The sequence below is a fragment of the Carlito syrichta genome, unplaced genomic scaffold (assembly GCF_000164805.1).
Source record: "Carlito syrichta isolate Samal-C Ts95f unplaced genomic scaffold, Tarsius_syrichta-2.0.1 Scaffold113587, whole genome shotgun sequence".
Classification (NCBI taxonomy): Eukaryota; Metazoa; Chordata; class Mammalia; order Primates; family Tarsiidae; genus Carlito; species Carlito syrichta.
The window spans coordinates 355,709-375,059 of record NW_007057683.1 but is presented as its reverse complement, the minus strand read 5'-3'; the positions used below and the strand labels follow the sequence as shown (position 1 = coordinate 375,059).

Here is a 19,351-nt window from a genome sequence, read left to right as displayed (position 1 = left end):
TCAGCATATTTGCCCACCTCATGATGGGTGATTTACGAGGGAACCTGCCCACACCCTGCTGAGTGTTCAGCAGTTTTTGACCAACAATGACGTGACCTCCATGCCTTCCCTTTCCCTATCCACTTGATCCTGCCCCAAGAAACGTTTTTGTTGTTGTTGTTCCAGGGATGAAAAAAGTCCTCAAAGGGAAACGTTTTGCCAATGTGGAAGAGGTGAAACAAAAAACAGCAGAAGCACTAAAAGGCATCAAAATGGACGAGTTCAAACCATTGCAAGCTGTGGGAAAAGCATCTCAATAAGTGTATTGCATCAAATGGCGAGGACGCTGAAGGTGACTGAAGTCTAAACACATAAGAATAAATACACAATTTTTTATAAACGAATTCTGGATTTTTGAGGACCTCCCCATACACTTGTACCCCTTGAATCTAAAACAAAAAAAATTTAATTGTACATTAAAAAAATATTAGTAAAGTCAGTGTAAAAGATGTTTTGGCTGGGCACAGTGGCTGTAATCCCAGCACTTTGGGAGGCTGAGGTGAAAGGATTGCCTGAGTCCAGGGGTTCAAGACCAGCTTGGACAACTTGGCAAGACCTCATCTCTACAATAAATCAAAAAATAGCCAGGCGTGGTAGTGTGCGCCTGTAGTTCCAGCAACTTTGAAGGCTGAGGCGGAAGGATCACCTGAGCCAGCAGGTGGAGGTTGCAGTGGCCGTGAGTATGTCACTGCACTCCAGCCTGGGTGACAGAGTGAGACTCTGACTCAAAAAAAAAAACACATACTCTGGGTATGTTTTACCACTGAATGCAACAGTTGGCATGGATTCTCAACGGTCTGTGTGTGGGAACCTTAATAAATATTTAAAGCATCCTTCCTTCCTGCTGCAAACACCATGCTGCTTATTCTAGAAGCCACAAAGTCGACTATGTCCCGACGACGGCGCTCACACGTCATGTTGACCAGCTTGTCCACACTATGCTGCTCTTCTCCGTAGCCGAGGTACTCATTGGCCACCACCTCCATGTACTGCAGGAAGGACCAAACCAACAGCCAGTTAGAGGGAGGACCCCAAAAGCACCCGAGAGGGTGAGGCGAGCAAGGGTGGTGCAGTTCTTAAAGCGGGCTGCAGGTGGCACAACAGATTCACCAAATAATCCTCAGGGCGCCTCTGGGGCTGATTCGCTCAAAATTTGGGTTTCTGAATTCTTTGCCTTCTTTTGCGTGCTCTGAAGTTGCGGGAGGGACCAGCTAAAAACAGCACTCCCAAAAGTCTCAACATGACTCACTTGTAACCAAATAAGTGTGTTGAGACATTTAGGATCCAAATACAAGATACATACAAGAGACAGAAATATAGAGTACATAGAAATTGAATTCTTCAATGTACTTTTTTAAGTAGAATTTTGATAACACATTGCATATATTTTATTGACCTTCTGTTTTATAATATCAAAATTATATCTAGCTTGCCTACATGCAGTTAGCAATAATCAGAATAAAATGGGTATGGGAGAGGCTGATAATTCCCACCATGGATAATTCATTATAATGAGAAACAGGCTCGGAGAAACATACATAATTTCTGGCATTCAAATGGAAGTTAAAGTGGATAAAAAACATCCTTTACAATGTGATCTTATGAAAGATCATTTCATTAAATGAGGCAAGCATCCAGCCAATTTTTTAAAAATCTTAAAAACAAAACAAAATATGAATCAATTTCCTAAGAACAAGAATATTATAAAATAAAATAGGGTTAATGTTATCTTGCCATAAACTCAACCTTCCATTAATAATTCAGAATTACCTGGCAGGCTCACATGTTTATTATGAGACAGTCTTTCTGTCTGCACTATAGGTTTGAGGAGACTGGGTTTGACACCATGACCAGAAATATCGTTTCATGGTATTAATAATTGCAAGCCTCTGAGTTGCTCGGCATATATTTTCACCTGTTTCTCCTCCCTCAGTAGTTAGTTAGCAAAGAAGAAAAATCAGTGGAGTCAAGATGGTCCCTTACTTTATCCTGTACTTATTAGTGTTTTAGTGGACATCGTAGTTCTTTTTGTGTGTGAAAAAGTTTTGAACAGCTAACCCGTTCACTTCCATCACATGGCACGCACAAAGCCTGCCAGCCAGTGTCTATTTTGTATAATTACTAGCTGGAGACGTGTGACCTTGTATAGCACTTTCTCGTTTCAATAGGCAGAGGAAAGCAAGTTCAATTAGCCAGGACAAAATGTCATGGCCCCTCCCTGCCCTGTGAGAACTGTGACCCAGCCCATCTGCTCCGCCCATGACAGGCAGCACGACATAGCAAGGCCATCTTCTGCCACACATGTGTTTAATTCTAGTTCGGGGCATGGCACAAAATGAAAAGGCAAGACCAGACACCACCAAAGGAATCTTACCTGAGCCAGGTTTTCGATCCCACCCAACCTATGGAGTATTTCCTGATGAAATAAAAACAACAGAACACATATAAAAAATGAGGGTGGAGGGGGGAAAGTATGTTTTATACACAACTTCTTTGTTAAGACTTAAGATTTATAATTAGTTTTTAAAGGTCCACATCCTTACATAATATGAAAAATTTAGTGCTTGTCATTCATGCTACATTTAAGAAAAACTGTTAATAAACATCAAAGTTTGGTTCAGACTTAGAGAAAGAATATGTGCTCAGAACTGCAGTCTTTCTTCTTCTTCTTCCTCCTCCTCCTCCTCCTCCTCCTCCTTCTTCTTCTTGTTTTGTTTTCTTTTGAATCAGGACCTCACTCTGTTGCCCAGGCTCGAGTGCAGTGACACAATCACAACTTGCCACCAGCCTCAACCTCCTAGACTCGGGTGATCCTCCCCCCTCAGCCTCCTGAGTGGCTGGGACTACAGGTACGTGCCACCATGCCTAGTTAATTTTTTCATTTTTATTTACATATTTATTTATTTTTACTTATGTTGCCAAAGCTGGTCTCGAACTGCCAGGCTCAAGTGATCCTCCTGCCTCTGCCTCCCGAAGTGCTGGGATTACAGACATGAGCCATGGGCACCCGGCCATGCCTCTTTCGATGTCATCACAGAGCTGAGAAGAGCCATTAGATACCATTCCATTCCACCCTCTCATGATACAGAGGAGGAAAATAAGGACCAGAGAGATAAACCATCTGGTCTACCTGGCAAGCTGGGATGAGGCTAACATTCTCAAACTCCAGGACCAACTTGTCCTCTAAGTCTCTGCCTAGGGTAGTCCAGGGACTGGCGGCATCACCTGGAAGCGGATGCGAAATGAAGAATCTCCTTCCCAGCCCAGACCTGCCTAATCCTAGGCTGAGATTCAGCAAGATCTCCAGGTCACTGGAACCTGCAAGTGCAGTTTGAGAAACATTGCCCTTGGAGAACAGGAGCTTCTCCTTACATTTATCAGGCTATGGGCTTATGAAACCCAAACTCTACAGAAATGTAAGGATGATCTCTGCACAATGTCTCCTGGTACAGGACTGTTCTTTTGTTTGGGATTTTTTTTGGAGTCAGGGTCTTACTCTGTCACCCAGGCTGGAGTGCAGGGGCACGATCATGGCTCATCGCGGTCTCAACCTCCTGGGCTCAGGCAGTTTTTCCACCTCAGCCTCCCCAGTAGCTGGAACTATAGGTGCATGCCACCACTCCTGGTGCTTTTTTCTATTTTTTCATAGAGATGAGGTGTAATTATGTGGCCTGGGGTGCTCTCGAATTCCTGGGCTCTGGTGATCCTCCTACCATGGCCTCCCAAAGTGCTGGGATTACAGGTGTGAGCCACCATGCCCAGCCAAGTGATACAGGACTTAAAATCCAATTCCCAATAAGTAGACATTTCATTATACTTCTGAAACTGCCGGGAAAGTGCTAATTTGGGAAGAGAGGGTGGGAGGTCGGAGTTGTGAAGGGGCGAGTCTGGAACTCTGCTCACAGTAAGTGCTCTTGGGATGTCCACGTTGGCATTTATCTGCAGGCAAATGTTCCCAGGTGGCCTTAACTGTTTAATTATAGCTGTATCGACATCTCTCTCCTTACTTAACATGCACACAAGGAAGTTATTTGAAATATAAACATTGGCCATCACTTCAGTTCTGGGAAATTCACAGGGACAAGTACATGAGCGTGAGAGAGAGCAGTCTAACTGTGCTATGAAGCCAAGCGGATGGGCTGGGAAAAAGGCGGGCCCTCAAAGCCTCCTGAGTCAAGGTTTCTTTACTCTGTGGGAAGTGGATTTGGAAACACTGAACACACTGTTGTCTAAATTAAGTGAAAAGAAACACATAGAACTCAAATTAAAAATAGTTCTATGATTAATCTCCTCATATAAAGCCTCATCAATACTGTTTATGCTAGAGAAGCTATAATTAGAGAACATAAAAATGCTGTATACACGGTCCGCATTTATGATAGGATGTTTTATACATATAAAAATAATTTAAAACCACTGGTAGCTGTTCAACAATTTTTTTTTTTTCATTCCTGCAGTGTGAAAGCACTGAGCTAGGCTCTGAAGAGGACACAAATATGGAGATGGCAGGGGCCCGCTTCACTGGGCTTTAGATAAGCCCAAGGTAGGTGTACCAATAACTAGAATGTAAGACTGCATGAGATAAATGTTTACGTATATATGCATGAAGTGTTATGGTGGACTCCAGGAGGGACACCTCATTTCCTGCTGAGATGACTGAGAGAAACTTCACATGCGTGGTGGTCGCGGAATGAGATTGGAAGGATGAATGGTCTGCTGTGCAGAGATGGGGGGATGGTAAAAAATAAAAGAGATTCCAGACAAAGAAAATGGCAGGCTCAAAGGTGCACAGAGATTATAAAGACAAAACATCGAGACATTCTGGGACTCTGAGGAAAGCTGTTCCATAGCTCCATGAAAGTTGTTATCAAAGAAAGGGTTAGAAATTTGGGGTGGGATCAGACTGTGGGAGGACTTAGCTGTGAGCCTGAACTTGAACTTTTTCATGCAGGTCATGAAACCTCTGTGAAAACGTGTGAATGAGAGACTGGTCAGACCAGTTGAATCTAAAAACAAACTAAAGAAAGAAAGTGTTATCAACTGGGAGCCCAGCCTGGAGTCAGTGGCAGCGAAATAAAAATGGAGAGAAAAGGTTAGCCTTTGAAGTGATGTAATCAACTGGATGTGAAGTCAGACTGGAAGAACAGGAGCTAAGTAGAAGACGTCAGCCTATTTGAACGTGGTTGGCTGGGAACAATGACACGATTGACCCACAGAGGGAAGGAGAGAGGAACAGAGTGAGTTAGAAGAGAAGACTCAGAGGTGGACATACTGAGGTGCCGAGGGGATGTCCAGGTGCAAAAAGGACAACAGGCCATGGAACATGAGGTGAGGGCAAAAGACTGAAGTCACAGAGAAGGAGGTTCAAAATTGAGGCGTGAGAGAAGGAAGACACCAAGGGAGGGAATGTTTAAATGACTGGTCATAGTAATGTTACTTTTAAATGTGTACCCTGACAAGAAATGTATCACCAATAATTTTAATCATATAAAACTAAGTTTCCCTAGCCACATCCCAAAAACAGTTGTTTTATTTTGTACAGTAGATGAATTAGGCATTCTATACCCCCACTCCACCCCCAAAAAGAATGTTATGAGCAAATCAACTTGGGAAACACTGGGTTAACAAATCCCCTCCCCCCTTTTTTTTTGAGTTGGAGTCTCACTCTGTCACCCAGGCTGTAGTGCAGTGGCACGCTCACAGCCACCACGGCTTCGGTCTGCTGGGCTCAGGCGATCCTTCCACCTCAGGCTTCCAAGTAGCTGGAACCACAGGCATGCACCACAACGCCTAGCTAATTTTTTGATTTACTATAGAGATGAGGTCTCGCTAAGTCGCCCAGGTTGGTCTCAAACCCCTGGGCTCAGGCAATCCTCTCGCCTTCGCCTCTCAAAGTGCTAGGATCACAGGCGTGAGTTGCCGCACCCAGCTAGATTTAACAAATTCTTTATCTCAGGACTCCTCCGAGTCTCTAATATACCGCAAGGAACAAACTAGTGTGTCACTTTTCCGGAACATCACTAACCAGACCATGCTTCTTTCCACAGAGCATGTGTTACTCCCATGAGACGGTTTGAGCAGTGCTGCTACAAAGGGTAGGAATGGGGAACAGGCTTTCTCAGGCTTAGAGAATGCTATAGTTACAGACTCAAGAACTGAACCTCCATCCGTGGTATCAACACTTTCCTTCCATTCCCCTGCAGAGAGCAGGGCAAGGCCAGGAGATGGCTCACAGTCCACAATCTTCCCTGGGTTTCCTCTCCTTACACCAGTGGGACTGTACTAACCCAAGAGTGTCAACTGAAGAAAATCATGACTGCAAGGCATGTATACACCTGGGTTTTACAGTTCTGACTACTGATCTGAAAAGCAAACATGACTGCAAGCTTGGATCACAGCAATGCCTCCTGTATGCCCATTAAGACATCAACATTTTCCCAGGTCCCCGTCATAGGCCAGAGGGTCAGAAAACTGGGTTCTATGCTTCTGAGCCTACTGGCCTGGAGAAAGTCTCCTTGTCAATCTAAACTTCAGTTCAGTCTGTGAGATGTGACCGATGTCCATGCTTGCTCCCTGAGAGTTTCCTTTTTTTATATATATATATATATATATATAATACTGGTTTAAAAAAAAAAGTATGTTTTTAAAAAATGGAGTACATTATGCCAATATATGGAGGGGTATTAACACATTATTATTACTATTACTATTATTGTTATTATTATTATTATTGAGTCAGAGTCTCACTCTGTCACCCAAGCTGGAGTGCAGTGGCATGGTCATGGTTCACTGTAGCCTGGGCTCAGGCAATCCTCCCACCTCTGCCTCCTGAGTAGCTGGGACTACAGGCATGTGTCACCATACCTGACTAATTTTTTTTTTTTTTTGGTAGAGACAAGGTCTCCCTATGTCGATCAGGATGGTCTCAAACTCCTGGGCTCAAGCAATCCTCTCTCCTCAGCCTCCCAGAGTGCTGGGATTACAGGCATGAGCCATCACGTCCAGTCTCATTATTTTTACCATGGCCAAAAACATTATTTCCATTCAGGGGCTCTCATGCCAAGACTAATCAGCAACTAAGTGAATGAATGCTGCATACATTGCAGTGACCTTCAACACCGAATCACTAACAAGATCATTTTCCTCCTGCACTCAGAAATCATCAGTGGCTCCACATTGCTTATTCATTGGTCAAAACTTAATGCTCCTATATGAACTGGCTACTTTACTTATGTTTCTAAGTATAATAGTAATTACTCTTCTAACAGGCTTGGTATATTAGATTTGTAAGGCAGTTAGGAAAAGGGAAGTATAAGAGATGGTTCTAAAGTTTTCTTCCCTGAGTCTGAGGAAAAATGACACCATAAAAGAATCAGGAGCCGGGCTCGGTGGCTCAGCCTGTAACCCCGTGCTTTGGGAGGCTGAGGTGAGAGGATTGCATGAGCCCGCAGGTTCGAGACCCGCCTGGGCAACTGGGCAAGACCTCATCTCTACAATAAATTTTTTAAAAAAAATTAGCCGGGCATGGTAGTGCGTGCCTATAGTTCCAGCTACTTGGAAGGCTGAGGTGGAAGAATCGCCGGAGCCCAGGAGGTCGAGGCTGCGGTGGCCAGGAGTAGCCACTGCACTCCAGTCTGGGCGACAGAGGGAGACTCCAACTCAAAAAAAAAAGAATCAGGAGATGATTCTAAAGGTTTAAGGATGGAAGAATTGAATATCTATTTTATTTTATTTTATTTTATTTTATTTTTTGAGTCAGGGTCTCACTCTGTCACCCACCCAGGCTGGGGTGCAGTGGCATGATCATAGCTCACTACAGCCTCAAACGCCTAGGCTCAGGCAACCCTTCTTCCTAAGTCCCCTAAGTAGGGACTACAGGTGTACACCATCAGGTACAGCTAATTTTTCTATTTGTTTTGTAGAGAGGGAGTCTCACTTTGCTACCCATCCCGAGTAGCTGGGACTACAGGAATGTGTCACCACACCTGGCTAATGTATTTTTTTTTTTTTTGGTAGAGACAAGGTCTCCCTATGTCGACCAGTATGGTCTCAAACTCCTGACTCCAAGCCAATCCTCCCACATCAGCCTCCCAAAGTGCTGGGATTACAAGTGTAAGCCACTGCCCCTGGTTGAAAAATCTCCATTTTAAAGTTATTGAGTATATGCTGGGCATGGTGGCTCATGCCTGTAATCCCAACATTTTGGGAGGCCAAGGTGAGAGGACTGCCTGAGCCCAGGGGCTCAAGACCAGCCTGGACAACTTGGCAAGAGCTTAACTCTACAATAAATAAATAAATAAAATTAGCCAGGTGTGGTGATGTGCACCTGTAGTCCCAGCTACTCGGAAGACTGAGGCAGAACAATCTCCCGAGCCCAGCAGGCTGAGGCTGCCGTGGCTGTGAGCATGCCATTGCACTCCAGCCTGGGCGACAGTAAGACTTCAGCCCAAATAAATAAATAAAGTTATTGAGTGTATGTACTACAATAATGGTTCTCAAACTTTTTGGTCTCAGAACCCCTTTGCACTTAAAGATTACTGAGAATCCCAAAGAGTTTTTGTTTATATGAATTACACAGTATCAATTTATATTTACCACACTATAAATTGAAAGTGACATATTTAAAACCCAAGGGCATGCAAGCACATGTTCCCTCAGCTACCAGGGCCGTGATGCCTTCACATGAGTCTCAGGAAAATTCCACAGCACTCTTGGAAGGGAGTGAAAACACAACATCTTAGCACCATTTTGAAGAAAATTTTGACCATATGGAATCCCTGAAAGGGTCCCAGAGACCTGTAAGCATTCCGTGGGCCACACTTTGAGAAGTACTATGCTACTATGTCACTGAGGTGGCTGTCTACTACTCAGAAAATTCGGAACTTTACAGGAAAGATGGAGGCTGAAGATAAGGACTTATCTTCTAAGCTCTGGCTTCAACTACCTTACCTGAAGATAAGGACATATTTTCTAAGCTCGTGGCTTCAACTACCATTTTTTTTTATCTTTTCCCCACTAAAGAACAAAAAAAATGGTAGTTGAAGCCACGAGCTTAGAAGATATGGAAGAAAGTGATAAGAAAAGAATGTTGGAGAAGCCTAACATTTAGAAAGACAAGATTAAGAATAGGAGCAGATAAAAATATAAAAAACAACAACACTAAGAAATAGAGGTTTTCAAAATCAGTGAAGGCAGAAAGAAAATGTGAACAGTGTCTCTTGCAAAGAGAGATTGAGAAGCACAAGGGCCGAGAGAAGACTACTCAATTCCGCTGTCTTTTTATTGCTGTTTCTAATATAATTTTGCAGTTGAAGATTTTCTCTATCCTGGATAAGCAATGTCCTGTGGGTTCTCCGTAAGGAATCCAGGTGAACGTCTGTCTTTATCCTGCTTGGTACCCCAAGTGCACTTGAAATCTCAGCACGTGTCTTTCTCCAATCCTGAAAAACCTCAGGCCATTCCATCTTCAGAATGTCATTCCTTCCAGTCTTTTCTTCTCTGACATTCCTTCCAGTCTTTTCTTGCTGGAACCTCCGTTAAACATATACTGGAAACTCTGTGCACTGGCAAGCCAGATCCAGGCTATGCGCCACTAGTTTGCACCACAGGGTCAAGGAACAGGGATTGAAGTGTGGCACAGTGTGGTCTATTTAAACAACCTCCAGAGAGAACCTTGTGCACAGGATTTAATGTGCAAGCAACGTGATACAGCAGTCCTGGGGGAAAGGAAGTGGGTTTGGGAGACATAGCCTGACCTTTCAAGAAATGTAGTCATGAAGACAGGGAGGAAAATCTGAAAGGACAGCTGGGTCAAGAAAAGAATTTTTCTTTTCTTTTCTTTTCTTTTCTTTTCTTTTCTTTTTTTTTTTGAGTCGAAGTCTCACTCTGTCACCCAGGCTGGAGTGCAGTGGCACACTCCCGGCCACCGCAGCCTCGACCTTCTGGGCTTAGGCAGTCCTTCTGTCTCAGCCTTTCAAGTAGCTGGAACTACAGGCGTGTGCTACCACTCCTGGCTTATTTTTTGATTTATAGAGACGAGATCTCACCAAGTTGCCCAGGCTGGTCTCAAACCCTTGGACTCAAGTCAATCCTCTCGTCTCAGTCTCCTAAATTGCTGGGGTTACAGGCTGAACCACCACACCTGACCAAGAAAAGGATATTTCTATGATAAGGGAAACTAGAAAAGGAAGCCACTGACACCATAAAAAAGAGAACAGGTGGAAGGGTATGCGTTGCAAGCAGGAGGAATACTACTTCTGAAATAAGAGAGAAGTTGATTGCAGGATAATCCAACTATTTCAAAGAACAGAGAGGAGAACATAAGAAAGGTCACAGTGGGATGGCTTTGATCATCCTTGTGCAGCAGAGGACAACGCAATGAGACGAGAATAACAGGGGGAGGGGGGCTTTGGTTGAGAGAAAGTTTGGAGCAGCCGCTGTGGCCCCTGCAATCCCAACTGAACAAGAGAGGAAAGGAATGCGTGGCCAGGACACAGGCACGCGGAGATTCACTGGCGTGAGGTATAGTAAACCCCAGCACAGCTTTGTGACTTCAGCCAACAATTCTTGGCATCTCAAGATGTTAAACAACTGCCTGAACACGTGGCCTTCTACGGGGAAAGAGTACCAGGGAGGAGAGACTGGGAGAGAATGCCCTTCTATGGAAGACTGGCAGTCAGGGCGATCTTCATTTCATATGTGTTTTGGGCACAAATCTCATAAACAAAGTGGTCCCAGATTCTTCCCTTTAGAGGGCAGTACAATCAACCCTGCCCAAATCCATCAAGAACTGGATCAGGAAAGGCAGTACTTGACACAGGACACCACCAGAGTGTGACACCACCACCGTCAGTTTTCTGAACAGAACATGGCTAAGGCATGTTGAAGATGTGTAATAATATTACACATATAATGTTTTCATCCAATGTGAGACGTCAGGCATACAAGAGGGTGCTGTTAATAACTGAGTGGGAATGAAGGACACATACTGAGACCTGAAACAGACTCAGACAAAACGGAACCTATAGACCACTCTTGTTACACACGACCCCCCACAGAATTGCAAAAAGCAGCTCAGACACCCATGGGACACACAGTTCTGTATGGCTGGTCTTGGGGAAAAATATGGGGGCTACTTATCCGGAAAACTGTGGGAAACCAAGACAGAAGGCCACCTGGATGCCCCAAGACACATATGCAAAGGGCTGTGGTTAGCTCAACTATAAGAGGCCAGTTTAGGACACAGTGTGAGAAGGAGTGATTCTTCTAAGATGTTTAGTGCCCATGATGCCCAGAAGACTCAAGTCAGAGCAGGCTCTGTAGCTGGTTGGGACCAAAACACTTTTATAAAGTGCCAAGTTTGGAAAAGATGTTTACGTTCCCAAAGGTAATCATCTTTTCCAAACTTGGCCCTTGAAGGAAACACATTCTGACTCAAGAATTCATCAATAAGTCTTAGTCCAAAATAAAAGATCACAGTGGTGTGAGCTTCCTAGTAGCCTATGAGGACAGGGCATAAACGGAGATCCTTCTTAGGAAATAAAAGTAATCTGTGCAAATGACAGAAGCATGTATGAATGATGAGAACATTTTGGATATTTAACATGGGCAAGTAGAAAAAATTAGCCCTGGGGCTCTGGGGAAGTGATACTCAAACTGTGGTCCCCAACTAGCGGCATAACCATCACCTGGGAATTTGTTAAACGTGTATGTTTTCAGGTCTACCCCAAACCTACTGAATCAGAAACTTTGAGAGTGGGCTCCAACAATCTTCAGGTTCTTCAGATGTTTCTAATAAGTTTGAGAACTACTGCTTTGCACAGTTAGCTATTGATCTACCAGCTGGACTGGAAGGAAGAGCTTTCTGGGTCCAGGTGAAGTGTTAAGTTAGCTTTTTTCTACAGTCTCACGCTAACGCACTAAGTCCTTGCTACTCAAAGTGTGGGCCATGGACCGGTAGCAACAGCATCCTCTGGAAGCTCATTAGAAATGAAGACTCTAGGCCGGGCACGGTGGCTCAAGCCTGTATTCTCAGCACTTTGGGAGGCCAAGGTGAGGGGATTGCCTGAACCCACAGATTCGAGAACAGACTGGGCAACTTGGCAAGACCTCGTCTCTACTATAAATCAAAAAATTAGCTGGGCCTGGTGGCGTGCACCTGTAGTTCCGGCTATTTGGAAAGCTGAGGCAGAAGGATCTGACCAGGGCCCAGCAGGTCAACGCTGGGGTGTGCGCAAGCCACTGCACTCCGGCATGGGCAACAATAAATAATAAATAAATGCTCTAGGTCCTCAGTTTACACCTTCTGAATCAGAATTTGCATTCACAAGATCCCCAGGTGACTCCCACGCACATTAAAGATTGGGAGGCACTAAATCAGAGGCAGCAGGTCAAACTTACTAATGAGAGAAGGGAAAGATTCTTGACCTCAGAACCTTCCTCTGAGACAAGCAGGAAGCCCTGGCTCACCTCTGACTCAGGTTCTGGGGCTGGGGAAGGACTGATTCCGGAACAGCTGTGGAAGCTGCAGGCCCTGTCTCACCACCGGCTAGCTCTGGGGCCACAAGAGCAACCCCCTTGTCACAGCCAAATTGGCCTTAAACATGCTTGAAGTTGTGGGCAGGTGCATACCTCCTCCAGCTGTGAATGGTTTAAAATGCCAGGAAACAAAGAAAACATAGACCAGAAGTTCAATCCACTTAATCCCATAAGTAATATAGTAGAAATAGAAATAGTAGTAATATAGTAGAAATAGTAGTAATATAGTAGAAATAGTAGTAATATAGTAGAAATAGTGCCCCATTAAAGCACTTCTCTCAAATCTTTTCAAATAGTAGATCACATAAGTCCCAAATATGGAAGCTACTGAGTTGTGAGAAAACAAAAAAGTTAACATGGACTATTTCAAAGAAAATCCCACCAGTTTGTTTGTTTGTTTTATTTCACCTTCATAACAAGGAAAAATGTGTGTCTATTTTTCCAACCAACCTGATAACATGGATCCCTCATCAGCAACCTCAGACAGATTAACACCCTCAGAAAATGAATGGATGGGGCTCGAGTAACCCACTCCCTGAAAAAAGAAAACAGGAGAAAATGTTCATGTTTAAAAGCCCAGAGTGACCAACCATCAGCAACGCAAGACCACAAAGAAATGTAAACAATACACAAGGAAATAAGCACTTCATTCATTTGCAAGGGGAACATTATCTGGTACTCAGACACTTGATCTACTTTAATTAAAAGCACACATCATCTTTATCTCTATGAAGCAGAGGCCCCCTCAAACTTTTTTGGCTCACGCCACCCTTACTGACTTGGTAATATTTCATAGTAACCTTGGACCAAAAGAAATAGCTAAAAGGTCCAGAACTTAGGCCCAACTTAATAAGAACGTATGCCCCAACAATTTAACATCCATTTGAAAAAAGGAGTACAGATACATTAAAAGATGGTTATTTTTAAACTTTTCTCTTTCTTCCTTTCTTTTCTTTTCTTTTTTTTTTTGAGTCAGGGTCTCACTTTGTCACCCAGACTTGAGAGCACGTGGCACAATCACAGCTCATCACAGCCTCGACCTCCTGGGCTCGGGTGATCCTTCTGCCTCAGCCTCCCAAGTAGCTAGAGCTACAGGAACGTGTGCCATGCTCTGCCTGAAAGGTTACTTTCATAACCTCACTTACTAATGGGGTAAGTGCATCTGTGGACTCTTCTCATGTCTAGAAATTAGACACCACCACCCTTGTTTTCTCTTCTACCTGACTTTCCTTGGGATCTTGCTTTCTATCATAGCAGTCACTGAAAACCCAGCTTCAGAAAGACGTGCCGTCATCTGAAGACAGCATGACCCAGTGTTGAAATCGCAAACTGCCTTGAGCAGTGTGTGCTGTGTCTGATGACTGCTGAGTCACACTGTGTTTTCTTTGAAAATTTAAAATACCCCACAGCACCCCCAGGAGTTCTCGCAGCCCTGGGGCACTTTGGGACTCCATTTGGGAAACACGAGTATAAAGTATGTTTTTAGACCAGTTTCCCCAGAAGCAGACCCTGAAATGAAGGTTAGGGTGTGCAAATTTACGATGAAGGACACAGTCTCAAGAGAGACCAGTAAGAGAGTGGGAAGGGGAGAGACACTGGCAAGTGTACTGCCTCAGGCAAAGTCTTAGCTCCACCTTTTCTGACAGTGGGCTCGGGAATGCAGATGACCCCTTGGAGGCATCCCAGACTGAGGCAAAGGAACTGGGCTTTCCTCCTACCAGAACTTGCCCCTGGCTGAAAGCTGCAGGAGGGACTGAGGGAAGAGATTCCCAGGCACCGCAGCAACAAGGCCTCCAGGAGCCCAAGGGTGATGCAAGTGCTGTTGGACAGGAAAACACCAAAACAACAGGGGGGCTGGGCATGGTGGCTCATACCTTTAATCCCAGCACTTTGGGAGGCAGAGACAGGGGGTTTGCTTGAGCCCAAGAGTTCGAGACCAGCCTGGGCAACACAGCGAGACCCTGTCTCTGCAAAAACTGGAATCATTAGCTGGGAGTGGTGGTGTATGCTATAATCCCAGCTATTCAGGAGGCTGATGCAGGATTGCTTGGGCCCAGGAGGTCGAGGCTGTGGTGAGCCATGATCATGCCACTGTACTCCAGCCTGGGTGAGAGTGAGACACTAACTTAAAACAAACAAAAAACAAAAAGGGTGAGGATCTGAGTGATCTGGGTTAAGCACCAGCATGGCCCTATGGCTCTATGTTGAGAGTCTGCAAAACGCTCTGGAAGCAAAGTCACAGTCTCTGGAGAAGTCATATTAGGACAGAAACTGAATGTGAGTTCATCATGAAGCCCGTTCAGAGGGGGAAGGGAAAAAAAACTGGATTTTGCTTCAAACATTGAATACATTCAATATCCAAAATACCATCAGCAGATTTCTGAAGAACTGTTTAAAGTGTCACTTCATTGCCATCAAATGATACAAGTATTCACTCAAGTACATTTTGAAAGGTTTTACAATTATGTTTCATTAGTAAAGAATGACTGAGTCCTAGCCTTCCAAGGGTCTTTAAAATAAGGACAATGGCAATTCTGCTGTGTGGTTGAAGGAACCAACCGATGCCCAGATTCCTAGACAGTCACATGGCCTTGTACTCAGTAGCTACTCAGATAAGCATGGATCGACCAGTTCTCGGTTTTAAACCAGCGTTGGGAAGGCAAGCACATGCTGGTCTCAGTTGAGGTGGATCTCACGTGCTGGATTTAAACTAGAGGAGCACAGTGGTCAACACACAACCCTGCTTTTCCACGCCTTCATAAGCTTAGAAGTAGGAAGTCGGGGTGGGGATCGTCTACATTCTTTAGTGACCTCCATTGTCCTTTCCCGTCCCTATTCGGCCACTGTGAACAATCTCCGTTTTGTCGCTCGGCTGTGCCATGCCCAGTTAGAGCTGGTATAAACGTAGTCAAAATGGTGAAAGCTTTTCAGTCGACTCCTGATATCCCAGGCCATAGAAGGTACCAGTGACAAGGTGCTTTTCGCATCAGTTATTGAGGACACTTATACCCAAAGAGTTGAAGCAACAGAGCCCAGGTTGAGACTAACACCCACACCCACGGCGTCCCCAGTTTGGGTTTGATAGTTGACATGCCTGAAACTGACTTCGTGAACTCCCAGACCAGATACAGAACCCCTGGATACCAAAGGCCAATGTGTATATTTGTGTGTGTGTGTGTGTGTGTGTGTGTGTGTGGCACATTTAACTTCAACACTCTAAATAACATTGCATGAGAAATAAAAATGTAAGAGCTAGATATTTGCTTCAAGTTAGGTGATGCGAACAAGAGGAATCATTACTTGTTTGAGGACTACATAAGATCTTAGGTTCTTAACGCTTATATTCTTTTTGTCGACATTTAAGGTTGTGAAGCTTAGAGTAAAAGAGAGACAAAAAGACAAGATTCGTCCTCAACCAAAGACCCAGCTCATTCAAAAATTCTACTGTTGGCCGGGCTCAGTGGCTCAGCCTGTAATCCCAGCACTTTGGGAGGCCGGGACGAGTGGATTGCCTGAGCCCATGGGTTCGAGACCAGCCCAGGCAACTTGGCAAGACCTCATCTCTACAATAAATTTTTTTTTAAATTAGCTGGACATGGTAGCGCGTGACTGTAGCTTTGGCTATTTGGAAGGCTGAGGCAGAAGGATCACTGGAGCCCGGCAGGTCGATGCTGGGGTGGCCATGAGCATGCCACTGCATTCCCGCCTGGGCAACGGAGTGAGACTCCGACTCAAAAAAAGAAAATTCTACTCTTGATAAAAGCAGAGTGTGGCTTTGTATGTGCATAATAATTGATCAAATAAGTGAAAAAGCAAATTTTTTTTAATTAGAAGAAGATACAGCAAGAGTTAATATAGCTATTTCTAAGAGCTGTATAAAGAGTAAATTTTCATTTTTAAAATAACTTTCTGTGTTTTTCAAAATTTTTGAATAATCAAAAGAAATTAATAAAAAGAAATTCCAAATGCACAATCTCAACCTTGGTGTTCCCCAATAAAATCAGGTGACCAGACCAAAATCTTTGGTGTTTTTCTTGCCCCCTCCGTTTCCCTCACACCCTTGTCCAATTTCTCAGTAAATCTCATCTGCTCTGCCTTTAAAATATCTATCCTCACCATCTGACCACTCCTCAATCCCTCTCCTCTCCACTACAGTTCAAGTCGCCATCTTGTTTTGATTGAGCAATTGCAAAAGCCTCTCATCGGGCATCCTTACTTCTGGCTTTGTCCCCTACTTTACTCTCTCACATCTGCCAAAGTGAAGCAATTCTTTACTAACACAAGGCAATTCATGGCCTGCCTCTGCCTAAACTCTCCAAATGACCCCATCTCACTCAGAATAAAGGCCAAAGTCTATACCATGGCTCACAAGGCCCTACAGCATCTGACCCTGCCATCACACAATTGGGCTGTGCACTCATGCCCAAGGTGGTTCTCATAACAGACTTTTGTGGCTTTTCAGCACTGAAACCTCATAAAGAATTAGAAAGGTGTTCTCTGACGTGACATGAGGCCAGTCACCTGCGGTTGTGCTAACCACAGTGTGGTGCAGAAGCAGCCGACATGGCACAGACTGAGCTCCTGGGGTGAGGAAGGGAGGCTGCGCCCCACCGTACACTGGAACTTGGACATGGAAGGTGGCCACAGCCAGGTGACACCTGTCTCAAACAGCCCTCCAAGCTAGTCCAACAGGGGTGCCTGGTGCACATGTTCACGGAAGCCCGAAACACAAATGTCAACTATTTCATACTTAGCCAAGAAAAACAGAGGGAGATAGCAGAACTTATTCTAGACTAGACTCTACATAATTTCTCCCACCCTCTCCCTCCACCACAGCTGAGCTGGCTGAGTATTCAGCAAGGACACTTTAAAGTCCTTGCAGCTCCGGTCACACTGAATAATTTCTGGAGCTGTGGACCCAAGCTACCCATCACCTGGCTTGTCCCATATCGATCCTTGGCCTCTGATGGCAGAATTTGGCTTTGTCTCCCCCTGTGGCCCCACAAAACTCATCTCTGTCCCCAAACCTGCACATCTCAGAAGTAGGAAGTTAGGGTGGGGATTGTCTACACTCTCTGGTGACCACATTGTCCCTTCCCATCCCTGCTCAGCCACCGAAAAAATGAGACCACCCTCCTCGAAGACAGACGCCACTGGAGGTGCTGGCCCCTACCCCAAGCCACGCATTGTTCCTTCCATCTACAAAGACTTAACTACAAAGACTGAGTTTCCATCTACAAAGTCTTAGGTAGATATGATTTTCCTGTAGTCTTATGTTCCTAGGGATACTGGAGTGCTTCGTGCAGGTTAGAGACCCTCAGCAGAAGCCTAGCTCTGCAGAGAGATATTAAGCAGGACATCCCAAGAGCATCCCTGGCTGAGAGTTACACTTCCTGCCATCACCAAGACTCCTGGCAGGAGCTGCCCGCCACAGCTGCTGTTAACACCACAGCCCCTCTTCTGGCCCCAGCACCTTGTCAGTGGCCCATTTGCCATGAGGGCAAAGCCCAGTTTCTTCTGAAAAATCGAGTCAGAACTCAACCAACCCTAGAATGCCAGCCAGGCAGAATTGTACAAGGTTACACAGGTTACTGTACTCAGCTTCGCCCTGACTTCAGATCACACATAGTCTGCATTGGGAAAAAATGTAGCAGTTTTGAAAGACGTGTTGAATTCAAAACAGACATCTGCGGGAACATGCATTAAAACTGTGGTTATCCTAAGGCTCCTAATACAGAGAGAATACCTTTAATCGTTATAATTAGAGAGAGGGCACATGACAAGATGCTGGGTTAGCTAAAGATAGCTTGTGGCCTGAACTGTGGTGCAAAGACAGTGCATCGCAAAGAACCAGCAGAAATAATGATCAGGTTGCAAGAGTTGCTAACAACCTAACGATGTCAAATGCTGATTACTCTCCATTATTTATGAGGAAAGACCATGGAAGCTTTTAAGAGATGACTCATGCCACAAATACACGTGCACTGGTATTTTCCCTGTTAGCTATATACAGTCTTCATGAGGAAAGTTCATGACCTTTCCAATGTTTTCTCATATTAAAATAAATATAAAAAGGTGTTTTCTTCTGTTCCTCTTACCCTCCCAAGAAGAGAACAAAAAACTCTAGAATAGATTTTTTTTTAACTAATAAAGAAGTGTATATAAGTGAAAAGTTCCAGAAAAGTCTCAGGAATGAAAGTTCTGCTCTAAGCAAATGGGTTTGGTTTTTTTTTTTTTTTTTTTCGGTTTTGTGTTGCAATTTGGAGACTAACGTCCAAAGCTATTAATATTTCTACGTGATTCTGGCCTCGGCTGCTGTAAATATAAACAGAATTCCTGGTGTCTGAGTCCTCTGGCTTCTCCCTCTGCCCTGACCTCTGAAAGAGCAGTTGTTCCTTCCTTGGCTTCCAGCCCTCGACCCACCACAAGGACGGGCCGCGCGGGATGGTGCGCCAGTGTCCAAGGGGAACTGCGAGCTTTGTAAGGCAATTATATATACATCTGTTTGCCAAGAGGTGGGGACCAAGGAAGCACGCAGTGCCATCAGAGAATTACAGAGAATAACAGTGACAGATTGGAAAGACGAGTGCCTCTATTTTACTGACTGAGCAACAGTGACCTGCAGTGTCTGGCTCCCAGACATGTAAGCACAGAGCCGGGTGTCTGACTTCCAGTCCAGTGCTCCTGCCACCCCTCTCTGTCCACCTGGGTCCCACGCAGGGGATGACTAGAAAGAAAGTGGCTCTGCAATTATGTTTAATATGGAAACAAGCAC

General features: G+C 44.6%; 1 protein-coding gene across 1 annotated transcript in view; it reads right to left on the bottom strand.

The window, feature by feature from the left end:
* NEK10 (NIMA related kinase 10) overlaps positions 1–19,351 on the bottom strand; it is a 99,747-nt gene that overhangs the window by 53,194 nt on the left and 27,202 nt on the right. The window contains exons 5-7 of the mRNA XM_021719138.1: positions 13,027–13,111; positions 2,414–2,455; positions 950–1,028 (exon numbers count right to left, since the gene is read on the bottom strand). Of these exons, the coding sequence (XP_021574813.1) occupies positions 950–1,028; positions 2,414–2,455; positions 13,027–13,111 (206 nt within the window). The remainder of the gene's footprint in view (positions 1–949; positions 1,029–2,413; positions 2,456–13,026; positions 13,112–19,351) is intronic.